Source organism: Ruditapes philippinarum, unplaced genomic scaffold, assembly GCF_026571515.1.
Source record: "Ruditapes philippinarum isolate M1 unplaced genomic scaffold, ASM2657151v2 ctg5268_1_1_1_1, whole genome shotgun sequence".
NCBI lineage: Eukaryota > Metazoa > Mollusca > Bivalvia > Venerida > Veneridae > Ruditapes > Ruditapes philippinarum.
In genome coordinates, this window is record NW_026863941.1 from 10,353 (window position 1) to 26,432 (window position 16,080).

The following is a 16,080-nucleotide window of genomic DNA, read 5'->3' on the forward strand; positions in this document are numbered from 1 at the left end:
TTTAGTTTCGTATGACATTCATACAGATGAAATAAAACGAGCTAAGTTTGATGCGAGAGAAACTGAAAACAATGAGTGAAATGTTCACAATTTTGTTTTAGAGTCATACTAACGTAGTTGCCTTTTCGTTTCTTATTATGTAAGTGTAGTGTGTCTGAACTTTATATTGAATGAGGGAGGGTGTGAAAATGAAACCAAGAAAGTACCTTTTACATAGCTTTTACTTGAACTATTTAACATGGGTTCATGAATAAGATGATGCTTAAATAGAAATGTAGGGATATATGTATCTATTTAATAATTTTCGCTCTTACTTGAGGACAAATGCTTCTGCTAATTTCTCAAGGCGCTTTCGTCTTAAACTTTATCAGACTCCTCTATAGCGTTGCTGCTTTAAAACAAAAAAATGCCTCGCAGACATGACATTTTAGATAAATAATAATCGTTTTCTCCAATTATTTTTCTTTTATCCAATGATTTATCAAGCAATTGTTTTTCTGATAATACTTGTAATAAAAGGAAAATCATCAAATGCTAAAAAGTGTTAAACCAATTAATTTTCTTTAACTATGAGATAACGAGACTAGGTTGCCAAGTAAAATTTACAAACGAGTATTTTGGTTGTTGTGGAAATATTGAATGGATATAATTTATAATTACAATCATTGTAAATAATTTTTGATAATATGTCAAAATGATTTAGACATTGAGGAAATAAAAACAAAATAATTATTAGATCAACAAACAGAAAAGCAAAGGGCTAGAAATGAAAACTGATTCCATCAAAGGCAGTCTGCTCTCTCATATTTTTCGTAACGATTCACCAATCAATCTCAGTTTGCAGCATCTAATAGAATAATGTATAAATCGACATGTTATTAAATTATGGTTCACACTTTTTAAAAACAAGTATTTCATGTCTTTCCTGTGACTTTCATATTCTTAGGAATAAAGTAAGAAATCATAGCGAACAAAAAAGTATACAAATAATGATATATTATATCACTATTGTATATCCAAAACTGTAAGTAAGGCTGGAATGTATTGTGATAGATAAAAAATAGATTTTCTTACTCGTTTCATTTCATCTAATTAAATAATGCAACAGTAAATATATCAGAAATCTTAAAGTGACTGTACGCTCATTTTTTCTCATTCAAGTTGAGATGAAGTCGTAACATATTTGATTAACATAACTTTTATAATGGTGATTGACCAGTTATTTATGATAATAGAAAAATGTTCCCAGTACAATATAAGAAGGACCTAATTTATAAAAACACTGCTCCACTCTTTTAAAGAATTGAAAGTTATCGATACATTATGATTGATATTTCTAGAATTTCAATTGGTCACTGGATTTTATTTTCATAGTAAGATATAAAATGGAACAAAATTATAAAATATGGTAAACAAGATCAACAAGGAAAGGTGGCGTTCAATTGACCCAGCAACAAGGACAAGTGACAAGGAGCTTGGAGGACCCCAAACAAATACATTTTTAAGTTGTTTTGACTCTAACCTTACTTGGATGATTTAAAAATGCCACTTTAATTATAGTGTTTTATGAATGTTTTATTCTGTATGATAAAACGATAACTTGCTCTAGCTAGTAAACTAGACAAAAATAACGCATTATTCTTATAAGTGTAAGTAACTTATTGATGCTTTTCCTATATACAGTATATTAGAACATTATCATTTTTCAATGTCAAGATTGGGCAGTAAATCTCCTTGTCGATTGAAATTTGTCCTAGAACGAAGAGCATTAAGCATATTTTACCCTGAGTTGAACTCTTAAGTAAACAGTTATCAATAGTTATTTATTATAAAATTATTGAATTATTTGTTAAAGTATACTTGAATATTGACCTTTAATCCAAGGAATAACTTTATGAGGAATATATACAATTACGTTTTTTTGTTTATTTTTTTCTCTTGTTTTGATTGATTCCTTTAAGTCAAATGTAAAGATTGTCGTCATCAAATAATCGGCCTATTCGCTAAGATTAATTAAAAATATACTAGTAATTTTGTGATTCAGAACAATTTAAAACATATTACGCCCTAGCATTGAAATTCATTTATATTTTTGTAATATAGTCAAATAAATGAAAACATGTATATAGGCGGGAAAAACAACAAGGACGTTACATAAATAGGCCACCATATTTGATTAGTTTTTTGAGTATCGTTTGATTATTTTCTAATCAATGTTCCCAATATTGTTTTGTATGATGGCAGATAACCATTTAAAATGAAAGTTATAGAAATTCAGGAAAAGGAAGATTTCTCGAGGGAAGTGATAACAGAAACAAACGTTTGAAAATATATTACAATAAAAACAACCACCTGACAAAATAGTTAATACATGGACGATATAGAAACATATAAAACTTGCATCTAGTGTCTTGTAGCGAGCTGTGTAGATTTTAAAGGAAAATAGTGAAATTAGAATTTGAAATTGAATTAGTATTTAGAAACGTCTTAAGGTGATGGTCATGAAAACCTCAGTTTGTCACCTAAATGCTATTCCTACAAAAGCGGTGTTTGGCCGCGAATTAATATGTCGTAATGACGAATTAATGCTTCGTAAAAACGAGTTAATATTTCGTAAAAACGAATTATTATTTCGTAAAAACGAATTAATATTTCGTAAAAACAAATTATTATTACGTAAAAACGAATTAATATTTCGTAATTACGAATTAATATTTCGTAAAAACAAATTAAATGCAGGGCCAAAAGTGTTGAAAATGTCAACTTAGGGGCTCTGTATTTTGACAGCTTTTGTGTACATACAGGCTTCATAACCACTGATCCCATTTCAAAGTACATTTTATTAGGTGTTTTTTCTTTCTTTCTTTCTTTAAGAATTATGTTTTAGCCGATGCAAAGAGGTGTGGGTGGAAGCTTACAATTACCACTACTGTCCAAGAGAATGTATCTAATAAACATGTACAACTTTAATATTGTTATCCCCGATATATATTAAACGCATTACATATAAATACAGGGCCGCCCGACAAATCCTAGCGATTAGTTTTCTAATACATGTAAGAGAAAATCTTCTTTACGTGCGTCAAACTGTAACTTAAACATGGCAGATTCTGAAAGGAATACTAATTAACACCTTATCCGACTTATCGCTTGTATTAACTGTAATATTGGATACATGACACACATTACTATTTCTTGACGAAATTAGCAACACCAACATCAACAAAAGATTAACAAATGAAGACAAATATAGTAATGTAAGAAATATCAAAGGTTTGTGCACTTTAAATAAATAAAAAATAAAATTCATAAAAATCATTATGCAAAAAAGCAAATTTTAAATGAAATAACATAAATAACGTACAAAATTTAAAGTTGGAAGCATCTGCTCATAACATTACACCATGTCATAAAATGGCATTTGCAAAAGAGATTGACGATAAAAAACATTCAAAAGCAAATAATATAATTTAATATTTTTATCCAAACTTTTAATGCAACCTACATTTATTAGAAGTAAAATTAAAAACTCGATAATAAGAACATAATGTTTTCTATATAGGAATGAAAGCGGCAACAGAACAACTTAATATTATTGGATTTTCACGAATACTGCATGGAAACAGTATCATTTGTATCTTCACGTTTAGCCTATTAGTTTACTTTCGTGTTTTCCTATTCAGTAGACAGTATGAAGTCAATGAATGGACTTCTTAAAGCTAACTTGATCAAGACCGACAGATCATTGTTTTATATTAGTTTTTAGTCTAAAACGGAGTATTGGTTGTTGTTGAGATTGTGTAACAATTGCGCATGTTTGACATTTTATATGATAAAACAATTTAACTACTCGCAAAATATTTTTTGGGTTAAATGTGAAAACATTAAAATTCAAAATATATTGACATAGTACAAAAACTGATACGTTGTTGATTACATAACTGGATTAAAGACATAAAGTCGTTAAGAAAGCCTAAACAACTTCTAAAAATTTGACAAATGAGAGATACAATGTAAGTATAAACATATCATATTTCTGTCTAAGTTACACGGACAACAGACTCTATATTAACTCTTGATAAAATGTTTGGATGTAAAGTAAGTGATGTCTTTAAAATATTGATATGAGGTATAAAGTCATCTTACTCGTTAGAACGAACATTATATTTGATAAGTGTTTATATCTATTATTTTCCTATTCTATTTAATTAACATAGCTTATTGAATATGGAACCAATTTGGTTGTTTATTGATATAAGCAAAACTGTAAACACAATGTAGAAATACAGTTGCCGTTGCACATCAAACATCATTTCACGTGACATTTAATTAACTTGTTGACGGCTAAATATAGTTAGACATTTAATCTTTAGAGGAGTGACTAATAAAGAGTTAAAGACACTGTTAATGTATACAAAATAGAAATTGATCAACTATGTTTTATAATATTATAATAATATTTATAATATGGCATCATTGTTATCAAGATCGTGTCAAACTAATACAAATAAGAAAGAATTTGAATATTCACTGGAAGTATTTGAAACGTGCAAAAATGTTATAAAGTCATCCGTTCAAGTTATCTTATTTTTATCTGCTGATATTGAATACTTATTGGCTGTTTGTTTACAAGGTAAGCACCAGTAAAATGTATCTCCACATTTTGTAAACATAACAGCATTGTTAAATTTATCACTTTTACCTTTTAAAAGGTATATTTTAAAGAAAAATAGTATAGTTTTTAAGCTTGTGCTTATATAATATACGAGTATAAGTATAAAATATTAAAAAACTGTCAATCAAAATTATTGTTTTTAATGGCACAGCAATTGCCAAACAATTTGTCAGGGATTTGTTCTAGATTCTGAAGTAAACTTTGAATAATAAATAAGAGGCATTTTTAACACTTGTTTTTATTCAACAAGCATTTTATGGGGAAAAAAATTGTGGAACCTTCGAAGCACTATTTATTCCTTATTCGTGTGACTGCTTACGGTGTATCATCCGTTATTGGAGAAATAAAAATAATATATTTTGTTATTCCGTGATGCTACTATCAGTTTACCGTTTTGTTACAGAACGCAGACTTCGTGAAGCCAAACAACTTAGAAGTTAACCTGATAAGATGCCGACAAACAAGCGTAATCAGACGTTATGGACATTTAATCTTACTTTCATTGACATAAGGATTTTATCAATACTTTTGTCCACGTAAAAAGTCATTATATTGTAGATGGAATAACAAGCTGGTTGACTGTGTAATATAAGACAATCTTTGTCTCCATGATTAATTGCAGAGTAACAGCATAGTGAACTTAAGAAAATAGTTCATCAACTTTGGAGGTATGATACGGAAAATCAAATGGATCCAATATGTTAAAGATGTATATCAAATTTAATTCTTACAGTGCCAAATGTAAGTAAATTTTTCAACGATATATAATCATAACAAAATTTCTTTAAAAGATAATATATCAACATTTTTGCATTTAAAATGAAATATTTTATTCAACTCATGTCAGTGATTAGGTATAGGAAACATTTTTTTCTTTAAAAAAGAATAGATAGACAACGGTTTCGAACAAAAAACATGTACACGGGAACACTTATTGATGGAAATTCATTTGTCAAATTGTCTTCAGTAGATGTACTTGCCGTACCATATTACAGTTAACATATAACAGTTATATTGAATTAATTTGTCAGAAAAATTTCGCATGGCAACGGAAAGAATCAAACCATCAAGCTCAGGTGGTAATTATGAACAATTCGTTTCAAACACATATTTTTTGTTTATTGCAGGTGTGTTCTTAATTACATTTTGTGTCGTCGTTTTAATAAACTCAGGTAATATTCTCTCCTTATTTTCTGTTATTGCTCAATATCGTATAAATGACACATATTTTATTTAGATAATACACTCATATTAAAGAAAAATAGTAAATAAATGAGTAAAGAATTTACCTTTCCTATTGTAAATTTAGACGTTGAACTATTTGTAAAGTACATATTCTAGGATTTTGTTTTAAATGAACCAGTATCAATTTGCAATTGCTTGATAAAATGAGGTAGAAGGAAAAAAAATATCAGGTAATTTTAATCGACACAATGTATCAGTTAAAGTACAAAAAGATAACCCAATGTTCTTCTTTAAACTGTATATATTTAAAGTTTTATATTTATTTTAAATCCTTACAATAGAACATTGTTTTGTATTGTCTTCGTATATTTCCTATTTTAACATTATAAAGATTTTTTTATATAAAAGAAATAAACAAGATACAAACAGTATAAAAGAATTTTAAAATTTCACTAATTAAAATTAAATCAATATGAATATTCTAAATGATAATGTAGTAGTCATTTGATTTATATAGTAACTTATTCACTGAATTATCTTTTTTATTACAGTTCAATCAGAACACAACAGATACATTCTTCCAGTTCTACCTGAAACACATTACACATTGAATGACGTCATTATTATACCCGAAAGTGCTGACACTGTTGAAATAACAATCACTTATGTGAGTATATCAACAGAGCTTGCAACGTGGAATCTAACAGTTGAACATGAATTTCGTCTTGGACATGTTTTGAGTCTTCAAAATCTATCTGTAGAATCAGGTTAGATATGTATTAATATTGTAAATGAGGTCAAATAACACTTAGTCTTCTTATGTTCTACAGAAATAAATGTTTCTTCATTTTTTTCAAGTTTAATGACATAAGAATAATACATTAGGTTTTTTATTACCTTTTTTTTCAAATAAATTTACATTTATGTTGGTTTAAGCTTTGCCAACGATGACAGGTATTTCATATCGACCACTCTTTATTCCAAACTAATAAAAATAACAATTCAAAATAATAATCTTTAGATTGAAATTTAAATAATTTATTGCGATGACAAATGCACGTCGGTGTCAATTTACCCGTCAAAACATGCGTAAAAAATGTTATATTTAATTGTGAATCACTCTAAGACTTATACATTTACAGGATTGCAATTAACTACCTCATGCAAGACAACTGTAATCATAGATCTACCTGGTGGTTTACTTACACTGCCTCCTTTTGCCGAGAATGGACTCATACATCACATTTTTACAGTATCAGACAATAATGAACGGATATTTCAAAAGCCACTTGTTATTCAATCTGAAATTCCACATACTTTGATCAAATTATGTATTATCATGAACAACATAAAAAATAACACGTCTGAAAAATTGGAACCAAACTTTCAAGACAGGAATAATACAGAAAAATGCTCAAATCTGACAACATCAGCCATTGGTAGATACATTTTAAATGAATCATCAACATTCAATAGAATAAACCATATACCAGGCTTCTTTGGAGTAGAAATCACATCGGAACATCCTATCAGCATTCTACAGGGACATTTAAGACATATGTCTGGTTTAGAAAGGAACAAACACGAAAACAACACCTCGAATTCCCGATACTCACAGACTAAGTGGCGCGTTATAACACCATTATCAAATCGGAGTTCAACCTTTGTTGTTATTCCAAGTACACAAAAACGTGACTATACGTTTTACATACTGTGTAAGAATTATTACATTTAATAAGATTATATGTATTTAAAACCAATGTGACAATAATTATTATGATGTACAGTGTGAATATATGAATCATTGTTCTGCTTGGAACTGTATGTTAATTGTCAATTACAATTATTATAAAATAATATAATTAAGAGCTTTCCAATTACAGTTTGTTTTAAAAACTCTGTATATAAGCAGGAATGAATAAACAGATGTGAATTAATGCAAATGAATTATTAGTTTCCGCACAAAATTTCTAAAATGTTTTTGGTTTACTTTAAAAATATACTATGCCAATCTTTGAGTTCAATATTGTATAAAAAATAATTGAAATCTATGAAACTCTTTTTGAAAATCGGTCTAATTTGAATAACAAAACTGTGCAAACTACGCATGGGAAGCTGCATTTCCAAATTACGGGTCAAGTAAAGTAGATCCTTTAGTGTCTTTGATGACACTATATTCATAACACCTATAGTGTGTCGAGTTTAAAACCAATATTATTTTGAGTGAAGTCAAAACATGTTTATTTGATATTAACATATAGACTTTGCAGCAATTTACAATATTTAAAAATATCAAATGTAAGCATGGCATGTCTTTAAAGGGCTTTATAAAGTTGAAAATTCCTTGTGAATTTCATATAAATCCAATCAGGTATTTCATGTCTTTAATATAATAAACAAATAACACTATTATCATTCCAGGTTCTGTTGACAGCTGGATAGATTTTCAATCTGTCGATGATTTGATAACCATGAATGTGACTGCAAATAAACCGATCAACGCTAGTTTTACTATTTCACCTGATTCAATAATGACTGTCACAATAGAACATGGGTTTTCATTGGATTGTATTAAATCGGATCACTCAACATGTAATGGTGAACTATTACCTGTCAATTCTGGCAGCATGATTCATAATAATCATAGTTTAAACATATACAAGAAACAGGCATCGCACAGGTGGATTTATCTTTCAAATGATGCAAATTTATTTATACTGTTTCCAAATGATACAGACGTCAATGTGGCCTCTATCAATGGAAGTATTTGTACCATAAATGAAGTCCGTTTTAACATAAGTAATATATTCCTCAAATTGATATCCCTGACTCGTTCCCAAAATGGTTTATATACAATTTCATCAAAAAACACAGTGGATACTTATTTTCTTTATTATTTGTCGAACAAAATTTCTACAAACTCCTTTGATAACCGTCAAAATCAAACAAATGAAATTGAAACATCAATTCATTCTGTATTATCAAATAAAGGTTCTGATTTGATCACAAATAATGATTCATCAGCAAGTAATGGGTACTCAACAACTTTGCCAAAGAATCAGACTGCTGACAATTCTGAACAAACTATGCCGCACTTTAGTAAGGTAGACGAGACAACGATAGATAATAGTGCCTCATTCCTGCCGGCAGTAGATAATTTTAAAACAACGTCTTCAGACATTTCTACAGCTCCCGACACGGAAAATACAAAGTTATCTGATGAAAACAAACAATTAACACAAGCTGCTAGTGGCATACCTGGTAGTAATGGAAAGGACAATGTCATAACCGTTCAGAGTGATATAAATGAAACATTTAAGGCTGTGGTTGACATTTTCCATTCAAAGGAAGGTAGAAAAGATATTCTTATCGACAATTCTAAAACGAAGGAAGCTCCAAACTATACGTACAGATTTAACGTGAATAACAATATTGGACAAGTGGGTGATGGTAAAAATCCCGTTGCTATTATTGTCAGCTTGTTATCAGCTATTTTAGCTGTCGGTGCTATAATCCTGATATTTTTGCTCAAAGACTTTTTCTCCCGGAGACAACATATTCGGAAGACACGGATAAGACCGTTTATATCTTATTATTGATGCAACTTTTTCAAAATTGGCATTATTTTTTTTATTTAAATGTATAACTAATTAGTATATTTAGTAGGATAGTCAGTTATCAATATGTTAATAATACTGATTATAAAACATATATATTTGTCTTTAAATGTTAGATTCAGTTAAACACTTCTTATAACCATTTTCATAAAATATTGGAACTAGCTAGCAATGTTTTATCATTATTTTGACTTTATGCAAAGTTCTGATTAAAAGTGAACACACAAAAACTGTTTCTATAGAAAACGAGAAAAAACATCCTAAATAAAAATTATTTTATAAACATATCTAAAATTAACTTTATTATTGGTTAATATAATAGAAGACCGTACTCTTCAAATTCATTTTAAAACATACATTTTTTTAAATCGATGTAATTTTATTGGAAAGCGTATTTAAAAACATGTTGGTTAATCTAGTGCTCTTGTGTTTCATGTAAATAGTTTTACTATCAATCGAGTATTGCAGTTCGAACTACATTCGTTTTGTTTGTTATGTTGTTGTTGTTGTTGTTGTTGTTGTACGCTTAATTATATACTTTAAAATTGGTTAAAATTGCAGCAGTTGTGAGATTTAAAGACATTACACATTTCATTATATATATTATTTGTTAAGCAAGTTGTAGTTTTAACGTATGCAAAAGAAAAGTGCCATACATTTTGTTGGAATAAACAACTTGAAATAAAACTTCAAAAACAGAATATATATTTTGAAAAGAAAAAGATATACAGTACGACGTACTTAATTACAGTACAATTTGGTCCTTTATTTACATGGGTTATATTGAAATAATTAATAAAAGTTTACCAAAAAAATGTAAACGTTTTGGGTCATTATTGGCGATCATCTTGTTTTGCTGACATTATAAGGCAATACGTTCATGTAATGCCGGATTTTGGTTTTCATATTTAACATTTACGCTTCCAACCTTATTATTTTTAAAATAATGCACTGGGAATTCTAAAGACATTAATACATAACAAAACGTAAATTCACGAATGGTTATTATAACAATATTATGTAATTTAATATCTCCCTTAGGCTGGCTATATAAAATTGACATTTTTGATATCTTTATGATATTTGATAACTGTGAACGTTATATAAAACAGAAAATTCCAGGATAGTTTACCATCTAATGATCTGATTAATTAATATCAGCTTACAGTAGATCCATGGGAATTGCTATCTCTTGTTAACAAATATCTTGATGCACATTTATTTATTAAAGGATTAAATATTAAACACTTTGATGAAAGAAAGAATTTGATATTGCGAATGCCTCTCACATTGATATATTGTTCAAAGGAATCGAAAGGATTTTAGGATTGCTAAATGAAGTTTGTTTACGGGGCGGGCAAGCTTTAAATTCAAGAATTTTATTTCAACCATTTTTTTTAATTTTTGCATTAATTGTAAGGCAAATAAGTAAAGAATAAAGAGTGTTAAGAACTTTATATAAAACATTCTTGGTGTTTAAGAATTAACAAAAATCTCTTTATAAAGACATTCGGTGTTTATAAATAACAATGCCTAAGTGACAGCTATACTGTTCACAAGGCTACAATCACTGAGTTCTAGTCTCGGAAACCAGTTTTCTTTGATCGTTCATACAGATTTGCTTAACAAAATGTCATAGTGGTAATAAGTATGTTGAAAATAAAATAAGGACATATGATACTGTGATATGATAAGTGACAAAGTCACTTAAGTTTTACTAATCACATTGATGTTACCAATTATATCTCCTTTCGGAAAATAAATATTTAATGAATCATGGAGTGTCTCATTATTAAACAGCTTTAATTATGGAAATCATTATGAAATTGTGTGTATACTGATAAAATAAAATAAAAACGGGCTTATAATACGCATGAAATTGAGGTTATTTATAATACTCAAATATCAGACAAAAATGCTTGTATATAAAATTTACAGTAATTTAAAATCGCATTTATCATACAGTTATAAAAGCATATTTAGAAATAAGTTAAAATATTCACGTAAGAGGTCAAACGTCATCACAACTAAGAATAAAACTGTCTTTTATATTTCTGCAAAAGCAAAATTATTTATGTTTCAAAATTCAAATTTTTAACATACCTTTTTATAATAAAAAAAACTGTGTCAGTAATTCTGTGTTGTAATATTGTTTCTGGATAACTGTACTGGTTGGAAAGATAACTACGACACATAGATAACCCCCAGACATGATAAATATAATTGTTATCACTCTGTTTTTCAGCAAGCAAGCACATGGTCACCTAGAAATATAGGAGCAGAACAGACTGTAATGACTTTTTTAAGTTATGTTTTTCAATAAAATAAACTTTTCGTAGGCAAAACTGTTTCAAAACGTTCTTTTTAACGAAAGACAATTGTATTGACCACAGGCCACATACTAGAGAATGATTTTTGAAAAATTGTTTAAATATCAACATAAAAAAAACAGGTAAAACATATGAGGCAAAAATAAATTATTGGTGCCTAAATGAAAGAGATATACATCTGCAACAATATTACTTAAAGTATTAAAATATTGTATCAAAATAGAAAAAAAAACAGAATCCTCAAAGAAAGCCCAAAAAGGCAAAATTGACAATGTTGCTGACTCGGTTAGATGGAGCCTGTTCATGGATGGTAATGGAAAATACAAGTCCACGCCCCCAGCACCGGCTTAAGCAGAATATTTAAACAAGAAAATGGTGAAATTTTGAATTTAGAAAATCCGCACGTGTTCATACGGCGGTTACCATGGAACCTTTAATGTGGCACAGTAGTACAATTTCATGAAAATGCACGTGTATTATGCAAACTATAAGTAGGTTTATTTTATCTTTTAATAGCTTTGAAGTGTTTAGATATGGTTTGTTGAGATGAAACTGTGGGAAAGCAAGGTGGACATTAGTCGCAACGCGTTCTCCTGTAGACAAACTGTTATTTGAGTAAAAACAGTGAAAGCTAATGTTTATGACAAACATTTGGACGATGGTGGTCACTAGACAATACTTCATGCAAACACTTTTTTTTATAATAATTACTATATACATGATATACATGGTCCTTATTTCATAGATGTACATTAAAATCAAGACCATATACCACTAGGTCAATATTATGTCACCTGACATCATTATTATATTCTACAACAGAAACTGTGTATATGGTCGTAATGTCATAGCTGTACATCAACTGACAATAAAGGAGGTTACACTCGGTAAAAATCTAGGCCAGCTTATATCAAAGTGCGATTCTACATCTTTACCTGTGCATATGGTCCAAATATAGATATATATAAACAAAAAGGTAACTCACCTAGTTCCCTTGGCCAAATTTAACCATAATGCTTGATTTAAAGGCCCAGTTACCTTCAGAAATTATATCAGTTTTATTTTTCGATATCAGTTTTATTTTTCAAAAGCTTCTTATTTTGTGTGTCCCTTTTTATTGTCCAAATTGTTAGCTATCTTGATATAAGTCTACCAGACAAAGTTTTTTGTCAAATATCTCAGCTCTAGTCTCCTCCGTTTCAGAAAATATGTTTTTAGTTTTTGTTTTTTTTTTAAAAGAATACTCGTGACCCAAAGGACAGGGCTTATTTTGACACAGGGGCTATTATTTGAACATTTTTTGTAGAGGTCCACACTATTTCATGCCAAATATCTAAGCTATAGCCTTTGGAGCTTTAATATTTTTTCATAAGATTTTACTTAATGAACAAAATGAAAATCTATTACACCGGGAGAAGGACCAATTGTAACCCTAAGACTACATTATAAAATACTTGATGGAGGTCCATAACACAATTTACCATGCCAATGATCAAACCCCTAGCATTTGTCATTTCAGTGCAGAAGAATAATTAAGTTTTCAATATGTGTATATAAATATAAGGACAATCAATAACACCCGGGGGAGAGCCAATTTAGACCCCAGGGCAAAAATTCGAACAAACTTGGTAATAGTATCACTACATTTGTAAGTGGCATACATCTGAGGAACACAGAGGAACGTCGCCTTGGAACGGCTAACAGTTGATATGGTTACAAAAGATGAAATAAGAAAGAAAAAAAACAACAAAAAAAACAATGAAATGATCATGTAGATACTAATAAAAAATAAAACCATAGGGCCGGCGAAGCCACGAAGAAAACGATTATAACGACAATTCAGTCCCAATGTGTTTCCAGATTTTAAGAAATATCTATTATAGAGTCTTGCACTTGGTTCGTCAGATGAAATCAAAAGAGGTAATGTTGTGTCCAACAGTGCATGCGATATGTCTTAAAATAGTAGTGTCATAACCTAATAAAAAAGGCATGAGAAAAATTACCATGACACAAGATCTTTCCAAGTTTGAATATCACATCTCCATAGAAATAAGGCTTGCTAGTCGCAAAAGAGTTTTCATATCGACATTGAATTTAGAAATTAAAAACGTACTTACGATTGTTATATAAAGTACAATATTTATCCGTTTTTGATGATACTGTTTGAGAAGTGTGCTAGTAATGAAAATATTCGGTATATATAGTACTTAAAAATGATCTGAAATATGTTTTGATTACATTTTTATACAAGACTAAATACTTAAACTGATGTTTAAAATATTGAACGAAGACAGTGTTATATATACATAAATAATATGAAGCTACTAAAATTACATATAATATATATATATTAAAAAAATGATGTTAACTGTACTACGCGTAATGTAATTTACCTGATTACATGTAAAGGCTGTAATAAGCAAAACGTAGGTCAAACTTATCAAAATGTATCGTGCAGAATGAATAAACATTGATTTGATATAAGAAATTGTGACGTAAATCCAGTTTAACATGTTGCGATTCATTTTATGATCACCCGAAAATAAGTGTTCATTGTCAGATTTTTCATTTTTGCCTATAGAAATTATAGATAGCACCAGGACCTGTTGTGTAAAGAATATTTTTGGATCCATAAATTGAATACTATGATTCCAAGTAGACTAAATAATTAAGTTTTGTTTGATTTATAATGTGTTACATGAATATTAATATGTTTGTCCATTATCTTATTTTTTATTAGCACTGTCTAATAGACATCTGTTTCACTATTGATCCATTTTAATTCATGAACCAGCTTATTTATAACATAAATATTTGTTTCTACATGTTATCATATTTTTGCCGCTAAACGCAATAACGTTTTTCGCGCGTTTAACGCGTGTTCCGTTATGACGTCGATTCCGGTAACTTTATTATGTTTTGCACTGATGCAGGCATATAGCCGAACCGTATGCAATAAAAAATTACCAAATGTTCGTGTTTGTGTGGCTTGTCTGTTTATTTTATTGACATGATATCAATTTCATCGTCTTACTTAATAAAATTAAAGGAATGCATTTTTATTCATATATGATAATCATGTTTATCTAAGATAATGTTGTCTGAATATCAAAGGCATCTATCGAAAGACAAAATTATACAATTTATTATTATACACCATGAATATTCAATAACAAATACTGGGTCCCCACATGAAAATTTTCCGAATTTAATGAGCTACCAGTAACGTTATAACTAAAGTGAAGTGTTGCGATGGTCAAAACATGGAAAATGTTATGTTTGATGTATGTAAAATAAAGTATTCCAAATCTGACAAATGCAAAGCTGCCTAAAGATACAATATGTATTTATATTTCAGCTGAAAATAGCAAACGTAAAAATTATTGTGCAAATAAATTTATGCATTATTTATGAATTATGACGACTGATTAAGTGCATAATGTGCATAAAATGACTTCAAAATATGGAGGTCAAAGGCAATAAACATAAAGAAGCGAAATATTTCTGAATAATCACTGATGTCCGGAAATGGTGTACTTTGTTCCTCAGAGAGGCAGACGACATTTTGTCAGATACACATTACACAGTGCATGATCTACACAAACGTCTTGACTAGATATTATATTTTGGATCATAAATGTCTGAATTGAATGGGTACAATTATGTCGAAATAATAGCGTTACTTTATGTTGTATTGCTCTATACATTTACGTGCGTTTCTTATTCAGAAGTTAAGAATGGTTGCAAACAGTGTTTTGTTACGAAAGTATTATTAAATGGAGATTATATCATATATGAAAAATAAAGCATTCTCCTTTTCTGGTTGAAACAATTTTCCTTCAGAAAATACGTTTTTCATTGTTTTTATGATGTTTTACATTTGCTTCCAAAAACTGTTATTTTTTGTGAAACTATTACTGGTACTAATTATTGCTTCTGTTGCGGAAAACATACAGAATGAACCATTTAAAGTGATAATTTGAACAGAACAAGCTTCATGAACAAGCAGTACAAAGTCTTAAAATAGAAACGGAAGTATGATACACAAGATCAGTTTTGAATAAATACACTATCCATCCATTCTATTTGGCAAGATATTGAATATGACAATGTAAAGATAAGATTGGCATCCCTTAATGTATAAAGTGTCTTAATTTTTGGTGTTACGAATTTGTAATATACAATCGTGTAGTGTTTACCAAAACTACGATAATAACAAATTCTTTCTGTTTGGCGATTTGATATCATTTGTTCATGTTTTGATAGCACGACG

At 29.2% G+C, this 16,080-nt stretch overlaps 1 protein-coding gene across 1 annotated transcript; it reads left to right on the forward strand.

Moving 5' to 3' along the window:
* Positions 1-3,665: 3,665 nt before the first annotated feature.
* Positions 3,666-9,823, forward strand: LOC132723902 (uncharacterized). Its single transcript, XM_060708712.1, has 6 exons — positions 3,666-4,013; positions 5,079-5,416; positions 5,803-5,847; positions 6,412-6,627; positions 7,003-7,575; positions 8,282-9,823. Exons 2-6 carry the CDS (start codon positions 5,374-5,376, stop codon positions 9,457-9,459), a joined length of 2,055 nt encoding a protein of 684 aa, XP_060564695.1. The 5' UTR covers positions 3,666-4,013; positions 5,079-5,373; the 3' UTR covers positions 9,460-9,823.
* The last annotated feature ends 6,257 nt before the right edge of the window (positions 9,824-16,080 follow it).